General features: G+C 42.5%; 5 protein-coding genes across 5 annotated transcripts; 1 reads left to right on the top strand and 4 right to left on the bottom strand.

The window, feature by feature from the left end:
* Positions 1-54: 54 nt before the first annotated feature.
* On the bottom strand, positions 55-315 carry EAF01_010632 (uncharacterized protein; the record flags this gene model as incomplete). Its single annotated transcript, XM_038918889.1, has 1 exon — positions 55-315. One exon carries the CDS (start codon positions 313-315, stop codon positions 55-57), a length of 261 nt encoding a protein of 86 aa, XP_038765592.1.
* A 919-nt stretch (positions 316-1,234) lies between these two features.
* Positions 1,235-1,921, top strand: EAF01_010631 (uncharacterized protein; the record flags this gene model as incomplete). The annotated part of the gene is made up of 3 exons (XM_038918888.1): positions 1,235-1,253; positions 1,357-1,469; positions 1,528-1,921. 3 exons carry the CDS (start codon positions 1,235-1,237, stop codon positions 1,804-1,806), a joined length of 411 nt encoding a protein of 136 aa, XP_038765591.1. The 3' UTR covers positions 1,807-1,921.
* Positions 1,922-2,407: 486 nt separating this feature from the next.
* On the bottom strand, positions 2,408-3,348 carry EAF01_010630 (uncharacterized protein; the record flags this gene model as incomplete). The annotated part of the gene is made up of 4 exons (XM_038918887.1): positions 2,408-2,497; positions 2,548-2,854; positions 2,935-3,229; positions 3,294-3,348. The coding sequence occupies 4 exons, from the start codon at positions 3,346-3,348 to the stop codon at positions 2,408-2,410; spliced, it is 747 nt and encodes a 248-aa protein (XP_038765590.1).
* Positions 3,349-7,258: 3,910 nt separating this feature from the next.
* EAF01_010629 (uncharacterized protein) lies at positions 7,259-9,593 on the bottom strand (the record flags this gene model as incomplete). The annotated part of the gene is made up of 6 exons (XM_038918886.1): positions 7,259-7,917; positions 7,984-8,137; positions 8,191-8,582; positions 8,654-8,765; positions 8,830-8,846; positions 9,026-9,593. 6 exons carry the CDS (start codon positions 9,591-9,593, stop codon positions 7,259-7,261), a joined length of 1,902 nt encoding a protein of 633 aa, XP_038765589.1.
* A 2,474-nt stretch (positions 9,594-12,067) lies between these two features.
* EAF01_010628 (uncharacterized protein) lies at positions 12,068-13,483 on the bottom strand (the record flags this gene model as incomplete). Its single annotated transcript, XM_038918885.1, has 3 exons — positions 12,068-12,523; positions 12,575-12,944; positions 13,008-13,483. The coding sequence occupies 3 exons, from the start codon at positions 13,481-13,483 to the stop codon at positions 12,068-12,070; spliced, it is 1,302 nt and encodes a 433-aa protein (XP_038765588.1).
* Positions 13,484-15,773: the final 2,290 nt, after the last annotated feature.

Genomic DNA, 15,773 nt, shown 5'->3' with positions numbered 1-15,773 from the left:
AACTATAAAATATCGAACCCCGACGTACTACGCCAAATTTTTCAACGCCCCATGTTAAAGTTTGATCTGCCGAATTTCCTTCATGGTAGCTTCAGTTATCATTTCCCAACCTCCTTCCAAGGTAACGAGCAGCCTGTCTATGGTCGTGACTTGTACGACAGGATCTTTCCTGCAGTTAGGACATCTTCCTTTCTTCTCTATCTTGTCGGGGTTTTCGCCGGCGCAACCTTTGTAGACTTCTTTGCAGAGGATGAGACATTCGGTTGCGATTGTGTGACCGCAGGCTTTCCAATACCAGTGGGTTGTTGTGCACATTTTGAGATGTGAGGGGTTGAAGGTTTAGGAGACGAGGGAATGAGATGGGTTGGAGGAGTGGTAGGTTTGAAATTTGGATTTGAGGGAGTATATGGGTGTAGGTTTGAATGTGGTTTTGGAAGCGATGTTGTGGAATTTGAAGATGGATAGAGAGAGAGGCGAGAGAAGAGAAGAAGCCATTAAATATAATGGTGATGGGTATAGGAACACAAGGAATCACAGTCATGACCTGCTTGTTTGTGTGAATACCATCATGGTGGATTAGAACCACGGGATTGTCGATATGAGTTTTCTATCAAGAAGATCATTTTAATTTAGATTGTGTAATTGAAATCCATAACTTTATGGATATTTGAATAATGAAAGTCTTGGGGATGATACATCCCTCTTGGATGCTTCCCGTGGTTGACTTTAACCCTCGAGGAATAAGTGTTCGCAAGGAACTTGAATAGAAAGTATGATGGAATGACTAGACTCCCATCTTAACCTCGCGATGTGGATTATATCTTTTCTTTATATAAAGTGATGTGTGATATATTGGAAGAATCCACGCTTGGAATGAAGATAATCATTTTCAAATGGGCCTCTTATTCTCATCGTAAGGTTATTTTTGTAGGAAATAACAAGCAAGAGAAGTGCTGCGGAACTGGTATTGTAGATATCTGAGAGCATATTCATCGAGTAAAATAAATAATAGGAATGCTGTGAATGAGAATGATAATTTTTTCGACGTTCCTTCAGATGGGAATCATTAATGCTCCCCATATTTTGTTGATCCGGTACACGTGATATGCAGCTAAGAGATTCGCTTACACTAGCGTTTTTCGCACACAATTTTCCATTCCAGAAATCTCGGTACGAACTTTTTGGAAACAACCAACGACGACGACAAATCCAGGTTCCTCACCAATCCGACAAGATGACGAAGATCAACACCTGTATGTACCCATCAATCGATTACTACCGTGATTCTGCGCAATTCTGAATTTGGTTTTGCTAGTAATTTCATGAGATCGCAAAGCTAATAAGGATTTTTTTCAGCCCTCCACTCCTCAAGGAGAAAGTCCCGTAAGGCTCATTTCGATGCCCCATCCAGCGTCAGACGTACCATCATGAGCGCTCCTCTGAGCAAGGAACTCCGTGAGAAGTACAACGTACGTATAAAATATCCACGACATTCTCGATTTTCAACATCTAACGGATCTTTTTCAGGTCCGCTCCATCCCAATCAGAAAGGATGATGAGGTTACCATCGTTCGTGGTTCCAACAAGGGCTCCGAGGGAAAGATCACCTCCGTCTACCGTCTCAAGTACATCGTCCACATCGAGCGTGTCGTCAAGGAGAAGTCCTCTGGACAATCCGTTCCCCTCGGTATCCATCCATCCAAGGTCATCATCACCAAGTTGAAGTTGGACAAGGACCGTGAGAACATCCTTGAGCGCATCAAGGCTGGTCGTGAGATCAAGGAGAAGTTGAAGAGCAAGGCATAAATCTGGCATATAAAATTGGGTTGGGATTGGCGTGCTTTCGATGAGCGTTACGTGCATTAATCCCTGGCTTCTGCCAGCTGGATGTGCTAGACATAGTCAAATGAAAAATTATGGCCATTTCACATCCTCCGTGCTTGCACGTCTGGTACCACTGTGAAATGCTCCATGGGAGTCCTCCCGAAGCACCAAGTGTCTAAGAAGATACTTGTGACAACACTTTGTTGTGTTGTTGATTGCTATACCTGTTTTGGGAGGACTGACCCTTCACTAACTTGCTCTAGGATTATTGTGCCACATATGTTCATTGTCGTGACTATTTACGCTCATATATCACCTTGTTGACATTTTCTACTATTGTTTTCGAGATAAACGACGAGCGGAGAGCAAATCCAAAGTTTTCCCTTTGAAGTTAACTTTCTTGCCTGCAGACTTTCCTCTAGATTTCACTAAAATCTCTGAAGAACGAGAGTTTGATGGCAAGGGACATCATTGTTGTTTTATAATTATGCTATCTACTCGTCTCATCGAAGGTAATTGACAATCTCTACTAGAATTGTCCGATGCAACCTGATAAACTACCAGAAATATAATTCATTCAAAATCAAAACTTCTCAACGTATGGTCTAACATCCAATTCCTGGGTGAAATGTGATCTGTGTTGTGTGTGTAAATACCAATATGCATCCGCAATCTATACATCATGTCAGTAATTGACGGTGAATTTACATAACAAGTACTTACAGCATCGGCCTTGATCTTTCCATCCTCGACACCTCCATTCGCTTCCCATTCCTTGGTTCTAGGAATATCAATCACACCGTCAATAATCGCATGAGCAACATGTACTCCCTTAGGACCAAACTCTCTAGCTAAACTTTGTGTCGTTGCTCTCAAAGCAAATTTACCACTCGCGAATGATGACATTAGAGCACCGCCTCTAATTGATGCTGTAGCTCCTGTAACGATCAAAGAGGGTGGATGTGGAGAGTCAGCCACGGAATCCAGAAGGAGTGGTAAGGCTTTTTGTGCAAAGAGGTAGAATCCCTTTCTGTGCATTCTTTAGCTTTGGTTCTGAACTCGTTTTGCTACCATTCCTTTATTCAGATAAATAGAAGAAACATTACTCACCCATTACTCTCATACCCCGCCTCATAATCCTCCAGACTCAACTCCAAAAATGGCTTCCTCACAAACTTGCCTCCTACATTGTAGATCGCAGCCGCCAATTTCTTAGAACCGTACTGCTTCTTGATTTCTTCAAATGCATTGGATACGGAAGAGGGATCAGAGACATCGGTGCTGATTCCGATTGCTTGTCCACCGGATGAGGTGATAGCTTTTATGGTAGGTTCATAATTGGCGGGATTACGGGCTAGAAGCACGACGGGGTAGGTGGAGGCAAACTTGAGGGCGACGGAGTGGCCTAAGGGAAGATGCGTATTAGAATCTCTATTGTCAAGTAGGTGTTATGGTATTGGGTAACATACCAGTGCCTGCACCAACACCGGCGACGATGCTAAAGAAACTGCTGGATGGAGGCATGTTCGTATTATGAATTGTACAGTAGCTTAGAATGGACAAAACTTGTAGCAAACGATGAGAAGGCGTGTATTGAGAATCGGTGATGTAGATGAGGGGTATGAAATCAAGGGAAACACAGCACTTTAAGAAGATCTATATAGAAATTGCGAGGTGGAACAGCGAGATGGGACAATATGTTTGATTGATAATACTATATGCATCAGTACTCAGCTTCGTTCAATCAACGGACTGTATATATGATGATTAAACTTTTAGCTATGGCATTTGTTTGTAGAGAAATGACGATTGCAGCTTGATGATGGAAGCTTTGTAAGAAGCTCGGCAGGGTGAAGACCGATGAGACCGATGATTAGTAATCTGGTTAACTGGTAGGTTAACGTGAAGATGGTGTTTTCTGTTCTCATCACGACTAGATGCAAATAGAGGTAGAATCGTATGAAGAGACAGATGAGAACAACGACGAACGAAGGATGAAGATACAAATATACTTCGACGTATAGAATCATCCGAAGAATAGTATACTGGCCAATTATGATCGATTAAATAAGTCCAGAAAGGAACATTTGCGACTTTACGTTTACCCTCATCGCCACCACGATCTAGCCCTCAGATCTGCTTTTAACTAAGCACTGCCATTCTATTATTCATGCTTCACGCCCAAACTCTTTTTATCTTGAGTTTCATCCCACACCCAACCAATTCCAAATACTGTTCTTAAATATCATAATGCTAACATTTGTTGCACATCTAAAAGACAGCCGGAGACTCGTCTCCTCGATGTTTTGATATCAAAATGGTTTAAGAGCAGATCAATATTTTTCGTTAACACGCCTACGACCGAATAAAGTCTGGATCGTCTCTCCTCCAAATTACACGAGATATGAATGTGTTATTATCGTATGATAAAATCCGGAGTTTTGTTTCCTTGTGGAAAAGTACAATGAAACGGATCTTTTACTCCTACGTTGTAGAAACTGGAGCGTAGACGATCATACCATACCCCATGTAGGTATATTTCTATCATCTATTACTGTGTACTTCGTAGATAGCTGCGGATGTGAATGTGGGGTTCATGGACCCCTATTTCTGGGAGGATCCGAGGAATAGGAATCGAGCTTTGATATTTAGTCTATTTGTATGAGAGTTGAAGAGCTGATGAATTAGAAAGTAGATTAGAAAGTAGATTGGCTTCATCGATGAAATAAAAGTTAAGGAAGAGGACGATAACAATCAAATGCTCCTTCACAGAACTGAATATACTCGCTGTGCTTCTTCTCTAGATGCAACTATGATCAAGTGATGGATTGCCATACATGGCACGTGATGAATGGACTTTTATGGAGACGTATGGAGTAGAGACATGCAACAAAAGCATGTCTTTTCTCAGAGAAATTACATGTGTTTGAATCTTGATTGGCTGTGTTCTTTCATCATCTGACTTTGTACAACGTCGGCCGACCAATAATCTCCATGACATCAAGACTTATTGTCTGTCGTACAGTTGTATAGAAAGGAACCCGTGCCGCAAACCTCACAAACACCACTCTCATTCATCACCCACACCACCTCGATCCATCTGTATTCCCAACCACTAGCCCTTCACCCAATCCTCATCCGGCAACCCATCCCCCGTATCACACACATTCCTTCTTCAGGACCAAGTGGATACACCTACGATATGCAACAAACGCCGACACCCTTACGCTTTCCATCCCATCCTCACTAGCTTTCGCATATATAAGTTTCATATTTGTCAGCTCTTATGCCCTTCCCTGAAGAACGCTGAAAATCTAACCCCCGAGAGGAATATCTGGGGCTTAAAAATGTAACCCCGTGAATGCGCGATGCTCTCAATTGGGAAACGTCAGAAGCACAATGTGACAAAACCGCAATAAGTTCATCCGATACGATATGCAACAAAACTTTCTGACTCGCAATACCTTGCGTCGTCTAATTGGTGAAGTTTATGCGTGAGGTGTATTCTAAGTCGGGTGTGTCCCTGATTGATGCAGGAGAGATATAGAAAAGCTGTTCAGCCTTCATCGCCAATAATGCAAGGGGACGTTGTTGTTTCCAGAGTCATTCTGAAGCTTTTGGAACCTTACGCTCGAATATAGAATCAAGGAGGTGTGTAGCCCATTGCATCAATTCACATTATATACGAGCCAAGCTTCTCTACCCACTAAATCAGAGCTCTTGCATTTAATATTGACTCGCTGGTTTTCATTCTTCTCCCCGCATTTTAAATTGCGCGCTCCCCTTCACGTCACACCTCGTGGTCAGCACCGGGTGGAAGAGGCCGGTATCTAACAAGCAGCCTGGAGTCTTCATTTCTTGTCACATCCCATCGACATATCAATCACGAAAGTTTCATCTCTTCTAGCCTGGTATTCACCGCATGCAGATATGAAGGCGCAATAAAGGCTGAAAAGTAGATGTTCTGCTTGAAACGTGAGATTGCGTTGTTTCCTATTGAGTCAATATGGTAGACCAGAATACGCACTCTGGAATGTGAACATCGGAAGGATTTACGAGAAATATTTGTATTTCTCCTTGACAAAAATTCGATGAAAGACCTCTCTAGGGATCATTTCAGACAAAGCAGCATAGATTCGAGGAGAGATACCCTGATGAATTCAAAGAGCTACCCTTCATAAAGTCGACACTAGATAAGCGTGAAAGTTCGAGGGCTTTTCATCAAGTTGTCAGCTTTTGAATTCTACATACTCGTCCGGGGTGGTGCTTTGACTGATGCGGGTTACATTCCTACGAGTGCGTGAGCTTTTGTTCTTGAAGACAAAACTTTGTAGCGACTCGAATCTCTGTTCAAGACCTAGCTATAGTTGGTTATCTATAGCTTCTTGAACGCAATTCTTGAGAAATTTAAAGATGAGTATGTCTCGATAGGCCCAAAGTGCAAGCGTCTCGTATACTTTATCCGGATGAAATCATCATCGTCCCTATTGACTGTATCTTTTTGGCGAATCAGGGGCAAAGATGCCTGTTGCACGAGACCGATGGGCACTTGCTTTTGCATCGACTGGCTCGCATCTGATGGAATCTTCAACCGCCCTTAGAAATCTTCAATTTGAGATCAGGGCATGCCTCCGCAACGAATGTGATAAGAGTATGTTTTGATAAAACCCTATGGCAAGGCTGTTTTTGGAAAACTGGATATCTTTCTCTCTATAGCCACTTGGCTATAACAACCTTGGAATGTTAAAACATTCTCAACCTGACTAGCCTCAAGACACTCTATCATAAAAGCATTACACTTAGTGTTATAAGGGGTATTATTTGATGTTCTACTTCTTACTGCATCCCGGGGAGGGCAGCGACTTTTACATCACATGATAGAAGTCTCGAAAGTCACATGTGTCGGATTAAGGGCGATTTTAGTATAATCTAGATTTGATTTGATGCTTGAAAATCCCTTCAATTTCTCAAAGAGCCTCACAAAATCGAGCACCTTTCAAGGTCGGTGAGTGGAAGGTGCTTTTCACTGCTGATGCCATGATTTTGCAGGAATTACAATCTTTGCAGCTTTTGGACCTCAAGTTTACTGAATCTCTTAATATCCGGTCCACGATATGGGTGCATTATGCTTCTTCTTCGAGTTTCTGTAGCGAAAACATCAATAGCTAGTTTCTACCCCACACCCTATCCGTTGTATCTGGACGGATCTAGCAAGAACTCCATCTTCTTCTTTACAGATTACGATAAAAAAACGCCCCTCTACATCCTTGCGCATCAGACATCATTTCAAAATGTCTGCTTATTCAAATTCCGGTGCTAGAAAAGGGAGTGAAACCCGCACTTTTGATATACTCTCAACAACATTCCACCGCTTTCTATCATGTCTCGTCCGGTCACTCTCTACCAAGGTATTTTACGTGCTCGTATCTGTTTTTTAAATCGCCCTTTTGTCCAATAGACCACCCGCGGCCATCATTCCCAAGCTCTTAATCGATGCCGCACCCATGATATCTAACACGGTCAGTCCCACGCCAATTTTTTGCCTACACCAATTTCTCAGCTCAACAGCTACGAGTGAATCAACCCCAAGCGTCTTAAATGACTGGTGGATATCGAGCTCCGCAATTGGCCGCATCATGAAACTGCACAACGTTTTGCCAATTTCCTCTGCCAAAAATTCCGCAGCGGATGACGCTTTCAGAGTTTGCGGGTTGTTTGAGACCGTAGCAAGAAAGTCCTTGAGTCCCTCATGGCTTGCGGCACTATCATCAATAGTGCTGTTGTGGAGATTTCGGTATACACTCATTCGAATATCACATTTCCAGACATTACGATTATTGTCTGCATGGACTGCCATCGACATCTTGTAACCACATCCTATATAGCTCTCACTGGCGTAGCCATCTGCAAAGAAGCTGAATGCTTGAGATGTTGCTTTGGACTTCATGATGGCCAACTCCAGTGTCTCGAGAAGATCATTTTCCCGAAGGGTCTGAACCCCGTTTGTCTTGAATTGTTGTAAAATGGCTGGGTTTTCACTAAGATAACCAACATCTTCCAAAACACCAACGTCTATTACAGAAGCGGGGAGACCTTTACCATGTCGATATTAGTTAAAGACATCCAAGAACGTGCCAGCAGAGCAGTAGTTGGATTGACCCCATTGGCCCCATTGACATGACACTGAGCTAAAGAGCGCAAAAATTTCGAGAGGCACTGATTCGAAAGCCTTGTGAAGGTTCCATGTGCTTAAAACTTTTGGCGCTTGAACAAATTCCCAATCTCTGTGAGTCATTTGGGCATATCCACCGTCCTATGATAGGTCAAAGCCAGATTTTAATGTCATGAATTGAAGAAGGAGCTTACCTTCAAGACCATTGACATTTGAATAACACCGGATATCGGAAATTGCGCTTCGCTAATAACACGTTCGACATTGACCATATTTGCAACGCTACCGGAAATAGTTTGGATAGTGCATCCTTGAGCACTGAGTACAGTGACAAATGCAACCTCCTCTTCTTTCTTTCCGCCACCCCTTGATAGGTAAACGAGATGTCTTGCACCATTTTTTACCATCCAAGTCGAAACCGATTGGCCCAATCCTCCTAAGCCACCAACCAGCAAGTAAGAAACATCAGGGCGAAGAGAGAACTGGCTATGGGTATTGGAAGTGGTCAGCTGCAGAGAGTCTGCGGGCATGCTAACGACAATCTTTCCGATGTGCTGGCTCTTTTGCATGAAGCGGAAAGCTTCCTCTGTTACAAATAGTCAGTGCACTGTAAGCTTTGCTCCTGAAAAGGAGCAGCCTTTGGGTTGATAGACTAACCAATCTGAATGGCATCAAATACTTTGGTGGGTCTGATTGGCTCTATAGCACCTCCGCGAAAATACTGCGTACATTTTTTGAGCAATCTGAACACCCGGTCTTTACGGTTATACTAAAAAATTTGTGAGATCAAGTTGATTATGGTAATGTGTTGTAATCAAAGCAGTGTAGCTTACCTTGGACCTTTGAAATCCTATTCATAAGAGATACGATTTGCCAGCAAAAAATCACCAACGCTTGTGATTGTATACAGCCCGGAATCCTGTGTATCTTTTATGAAACACATAGGTTAGCACGAGTCTCATATCATGTCAGGAATGCCGAAATTTTGATACATCTCAGATAAGAGATATCGGGGTTTATTCCAAATACCTTGTGCATGCACTGCAAGCCAGTCCTCTCCGAAAACTCCGACATAGCATCCAATATTTTTACCACGCCAATTGATTTCACCGGCGTTCTCCAAACACTCTCTAGTAACTTCAAGAAGAAGTCGGTGCTGAGGATCAACCTTCTCGAGTTCAGCTCGAGTAATGGAAAACAACGATGCATCAAATTGTCGAAGAGCTTCACCATCAAGAAAATATCCATGCTTAGTCTTGACGGATCCTCGCTTAGGAGTCTCGCTGTAGAATCCATCGACATTCCATCGATCTGCAGGAACAAGCGTTCTTTTGTCTTTCTTCTTTATCAACGTATCCCAGAGCTCTTCTTCGTTACTGATGCCGCCGGGAAGTCTCATCGCCATTCCAACTATGGCAATGGGAATATCTTCTGGAGCAGTAACTCCATTAGGTAATGTCTGAGAGGAGGAATCCAAGTTATTAAACCTGTTCAAATTTTGATTTGGACTTGGAAGAGAAGAAAAGGCCTGAGTGCTCTTGGCATGCACACCTCTCCCAGTGATAGATCGAACTTTTATATCATCGTTTGCGTTCATAATTGCTGTTACTTCAATGGAACATTGAAGTTGTGGAAATTTTATCACAGCGTTTGGTTTGAACGTAATCTAAATCATGACAGGCTGATAAAGTCTTTTCAGAGTATTTATCTTCTGAAATGGCTGGGCGTGAAATTTCCATTAGAGGGTAAAGTCAACTGCCTGACTCGAGACAAAAATCTTTATCCAAAAATGGACTTAGCTGCATCTATTTAGAATACTGATCATCTACACAAGATGTCAATCATCTGCACCAATGCGCGTACATTGCCGAGGAAGATTGATATGCGCACACATATCGGAGTTCATACTCGATGCTGTAACATATCTTTCACGATTAGCTATCTCATGGTGACACACTTCATCCAATACGAGATGGTATAGCCTAAAAAGAGGGGTGACCAGGAATGTGGGGCAAGTGACTTATACTGATAGCTTTTGAATATTCTTGAACCTTCCTAATTCGTATTAGTTGCCATTGTACTATCCGGGCCGGTTATTCAGTGTCGACGGCTCTAGCCCCTTATAGCCGAGACTTCTCGAGATAGTAAGGACACAAATGAGTCGGAGATCAAATTTACAAGCAGAACGATAGCGGCATTATCAGGACCCACCATAAGTTCTCTTTTGAGTTTTTCCCGTGTTCAGTTGGCCGGATGGAAATGGATTGTAGAATTGATGGCTGTTTTTCGAGGTGTTGTGTGGGTAGTTGAGTGCTTTTTCTCCCAGAGACATATACACTATTTCCCCTCTGAAAATCTAAGGTTACCAAGCGAGGGATTGCGCAGGAGGTAATGCAAAATATCGCGGCTACCAAGCCTTATTCACGGCTCTCATAAGGCGGCCATGTATCTTACTTTTAGAGAATTATGTGTTCCTGCGTCTTCAATTTACATGTCCATCATCTTTGGAACGCTTCACATGCTCTTTGATGCATATCCCATCGTCTACCAAGGGGTTCGCGGTTGGAGCGAGGAAAATCGCTCTCTACAATTGCTGGACGTTATAATAGGAGCCAAATCAGCTAGTCCTATGATCCAGCTAGGGCAAAAAGTAAATATGTGAGCAGTCGCTTTCAATGATAGATCTGCTCGTTTGAAAGTTCAGTTGTTCGCACGATGGGAAGAAGGGCAGTCCTTCTAGTTGGACTCTTCTGATCAGCATAAACTTTTGGGTTTTACCTTTCCGTCCTTTATTTAACGATTTTGATATTCATTGGGCCTCAAAAATCTCTACTTTGCTGGAGTTTGCTTTTGTGCAGAATCATTCGACATCTACGATAGTGGCACGGCATTCGAGCACATTGAGTGTGGACTGTGAGATCGAAGCAGCTATGAAAAATTATCCTTCACTGTGTTCATAAGGATCCATATACACAATGACATCCCGTCTTCAATGAAAAAAACTCAGATTGAGATGCAAGCATTCTCAGTAGCCTCTCAGCTATTATTGTATCACTGTCGAAACCGGTTGTTGCGAAATATAGCCATAATTTGCATGCCATCATGGGAATCAACAGTAGAACTGATACTCATGGTATCAACCCCTCGTCAGAAGGTCATCCAAAACCACAAAGTACTATATAAATACTTATCAGCAACTTCAAGAGAAAGAAGCAGCCATCCTAATCTAGACACTATTCATTTCGAGCTATTAATACTTGCAAAGATAATGCAAATTTGATAGGTAAAACAATTATCTGATTCAATATATGAACTCATTTTTGAAGATGAATTGTTTGCGTGTTTGATTGAATCAGAATTCTGATCAAATGTTATCGAGCAGAATGTCATATTGTGTCAATTCGCATTCTATGAATATATTCTGTGATGAGAAGATTTAGAAGCCAATAAGGTCTAGTTCCCTGAGAAAACTGACCCGAATATAAACTTATCACGAGAGTGTTTGTTCTTGGGAAACATACGGGTAGGACATCAAATATTAATGGTTCCGTGTACCCTAAGCTGTGCTCACTTGAGTCAAGTGAAACATCTCTAAGGGTTGGGACAGTAGCCAGTGGAGTGTTGAGCAGTTGATCATCAAGGGAATGACTGTTTTTTTTTCGTTTATGTGTAAGGTTATGGGTAAAAATCTTTTCGTGAGAATCTTCCAAATGAAAACTATGCGAATAAGAAAAACCCAATAGTCGTAGAGGGAAAAGAAAGAAAATTGATAAATCCAATATATGAATTAAGGAATCCAGTCTCTCGACTTCTTTGTCAAATCGTATTATATTCATGATCTTTGAAATTCAACGTCATCGTCACCAGCGCCACCTATGATATAACAGGATTCTAAGAGGAAGGCCTAACAGTAACCAGTGACGAGTTTCTCAAAAAAGTATTTCCGGTATATGACGCAACCTTCAAATACCGAGCCTCACTACTAATCGGATATCTGGATTCGAAAAGATTACCTGTTTGAACAGTAGCTACTTCCACGAGATCACTCTCATTAGTTCCTATATATATAACCTAAGTCGTATGATCAGTCGCTCCATTCCAACTCATGTACGCGGTGTCGTTAAGTCCCACAACATCTGGATTCCAAAATGGCGTCGCGTTCCAGGATTGTTTGTAGGCGCGAAAGGATTGGGCGTGGTCATAACCGAACTGGATTCGTAGACGAACGTCGTTATCACCATCGGGTCCGAATTCTGTAAGGCGGGCAACGGCGCCCCAGCCGATAAATGTATTGCCATTTTCAAGCGGGCCGAAAGATCTTTGGGAATTGGGGAAATTACGGTAGGCAGGATCGGTGAGAGTTTTTTCCACAACTAGAGTTTTGTCTACGAGATTCAGAGAGAGCCGGAGACCATTGGATTGGTTGAATACGCTTCGATCTGAGAATTCATTATTGCGATTGTTAAAGTAGCGAAGGACAGCGCTTGTGTTGGTATTATTACTGATGCGAGCATCATGTTGCCATTCCTACGATTTGTAGTTAGTTTGTGGTTTCTGATGGCTTGGGGAATCAATTACGAAGTTTGCTTCTTCGGGAACGAAGAAATTACTTTGTCCTTCGGTGTTGTTGCCCTCAATTTGCCATTGAATCTCACCAGCACTACTGAGATACCAAGTAGTCCAGCAGGTACGACTGTTAATAAGATATCCATCCCCAACAGATGATATACTATTGAGGCGGAACCAATCGAAAGGATCACTCGAGTTTAAACCAGTTCCGGAGTTGACACCTGGTCTAAGTTCGGAGTATGTGATGGGAATTTCAGAGGCAACAGAACTCCAGTTGAACACTATATTACCGGTAGCAATGTCTATCTCGTAGAATTGAGAGTCATATACATAGCCAAGACTTGGACCGCCAACCGGGCTAAGATCCATAGAGGTAATGCTGGCTGCGATGACAATTAGGGTGTTTCAAGGTGTAATTAACGTTTCGTGAAAATCGGCAAACCATATAGGATCAGTCAAATTAGCACTCGGTGGGGTGAGTAGCCCTAACTTGGGACAGATCGTTGTGATTGGTGTATAGGTGTCATCAAGTATAGTGATATTTCCATATCCCATTCCGTTATTCGAACCAAGACCTGACCTGTATGTCAACACGGGTTTACCCATGTAATATTGAGCCATAAAGTTTCTAGTAACCACGCCGAAATCTGGCGTGTATTCCTTCCTTAAAGCATGTGGGCCCTGCCACACAAGTTGCCCATCCTCAGTGAAAATACCAAACGCATCAGTTTGAATAGGTCCAACGGCGGAGATTGCGGCCTTGGAACTCGACTCATTTATGTGACGAAGAGCTGGAGTTATGAAAATCAAGCCTGATTGAGTTTCTCCCGTCTTCGTCACATTGAAAGTGGGAGGTCGAAAATCGACCGTGTGGTAACGCTGGGTGGGCCACAGGTTGAGTGTGGCGGACAATGACATCTTGAAGTAAGAAGAAGAGAGACTGGAAATGTTAAAAGTGTTTCGGAGAAAGGTAGTAGTGAAGAGGAATTCAATCCCTTTTTATATCTCCATTTTATATCTACTCCACATGATCTTCTACTTAGAGTCCGATATAGAAGTCATGAACTACATAACTTAGATGATTATGCAAAACTTCAGGACATGAGATTCATAGCATAAAGGCTTCAGATGTAGTAAATCCGTTAATTTGCAGACAACTGTGCCTTCCGTGATCTCCAGCACTATAATCAATCACCAGGCGCAATGCCTTTTCTCTTAATCCTTGAGAAAAAACCATGGATGATCTGGTCGCACCATCTCTCGCTTGACCGATATCGGGTACCGAATTTGTCTAAAACACTATGTTTGTCATCGTACGAAATATTATAAATAATCGCGGTGAAAGGGTTTCAGGGCGTAGATCATCACGATCTTGAAAATTTGACTGATTTACAAATCACGTGAGGTTCCCACAGCTCAAGCAAGCCGATTATGCTTTGTGGTAAGTTTGATTGGCTTTAACTTTGACTTAATCATACGGACGATGGAGGTGCTACGTGAGGGGGAAGAGAAGGCAAGCAAAGGGTGCCCTCTCTTTTCTGAGGGTCTCCCTTCATTATCTCAAGAGATTCTCTGTTCCTGGATTTCACAAAAAAGGAAAGATAGCAAAGACTATTGTGCACGGACATTGACAATCAGAAACGTGAATAGACTCTGACATCGATTGCTTGAGGTTGAAATACCTTTGGTTTAATCTTGCAAGTTCTCTTCGTTGATTTTAATTTGGCGTATCACTGGGCATATAATTGAACGTTGTGAGACCCGAATCTAGGGTTAAGCCTGATGATATTAAGTAATAATTGAAGAAAGACCGGAACACTAGATAAGTCGATAGAACATGTCTGCCAAAGAGTATGGGTAGTGAGTTGATTATACTATGGATCATCAGTAGTGGGATGCCATTCTTCAAAATTATAGCAGATTTTTGGTGCCAGTAACGTTGCGCTGTCCATCTCATCACTGTGTTTCCGAGGAGTAATGAAATCCATGCTTCATCTTCATCTCGCTCTCTTGATCCGAGCCAACTCCCAGCCTGGGTAGTGATGAAAGGCTTTGCTGTAAAAGTGAGCCCTCAGTTGAGTGCAGGCAACGAAGATACAGAATGGTCATCTTTGAACTTTATTCCAAGCAGTGAGTTTGACCTGAGATTCATCGGGGCCCCAATCATACCATAGTTCGAACCTCATCGTGAAGGTTGTGCAATTGGCTCGAGCCGTAAAAAAAGGCCACAGATAGCAGACAATCTTCTCTATATGCAAACCCCCCCATACTTGCTCGACATAGGATCTCACACGAAAGTTGTACTTCGACATGCATAGTCCCAGATGAGGGCTTGCGGAGATGTCTTCATTCTCAGAGTGCGGTCCATATTTTGAGTTCTATATCTGGTGAGAAGTGGCTGGTAGGAGGAACAGGCCACTATTGAAAAGTGAGAAGGTCACGAGGGGCTTCTCCTTCAGATCTAAACTCACAGACACAAGGGCTCCAGATAAAGTGTAAGATATGCGCCCTCAATTCCGTAGTGGTTGTAGGTTATCATTTGTTGTATTCGTATCAGATAAAAGACCTCTGGCGTTAGGGAGGAGGATCTTGTGGGAAGTGGGAAGTATGATGTTCTCCTCCAGCAAATAAAGGGAGAAAAAAAGGAAGAAGTGAGTTCTAACAGGCATCCAGTACTCATCCGGACTTCACTATTACACTTTTAGTCCGAAGTTTAATATTAACTACGCTTTAAGTCAGCGTGAAATTTTCCATAGGTAAGCGAACAAGTGAATTTAAACCGATTTCCTCGCTTCCATTAGCGAATTTAAAATTTCTTCTCTACAACCTCATTTTTCTTTTCCTTTCAATCACAACTTCCACTCTCCAGTTTTGACATCCTCAAGTCCTGTTCGATCTAAGTTTTCTGAAGACAAATGGATAAACTCCACGCAACATATCCTTTCCTCCAGCCACGATCCTTCCATTTCTTTCTGTTTGCCAATGAACCATTCAATCTATGATATTCAAGGACCAACCGCTTCCGAGTCTTTCAATATTTCGATCATCTGGTTTACTTGATAGGTAGCCTCCACGCGACAAACACTCATCTTCAATCGGCTGGGAAGAGGAATTTCTCGCACTTTTCTCTTCCTAGCTGTCGATCTTCCTTTATTTCGACTTCTTCAGATTCAGTCAGAGATGCCAGCATAAAGGCGAGTGCAGCTAC

This window comes from Botrytis porri, assembly GCF_014898465.1.
Source record: "Botrytis porri strain MUCL 3234 chromosome Unknown BPOR_017, whole genome shotgun sequence".
Classification (NCBI taxonomy): domain Eukaryota; kingdom Fungi; phylum Ascomycota; class Leotiomycetes; order Helotiales; family Sclerotiniaceae; genus Botrytis; species Botrytis porri.
This window is presented reverse-complemented; position numbering and strand designations above follow the sequence as displayed.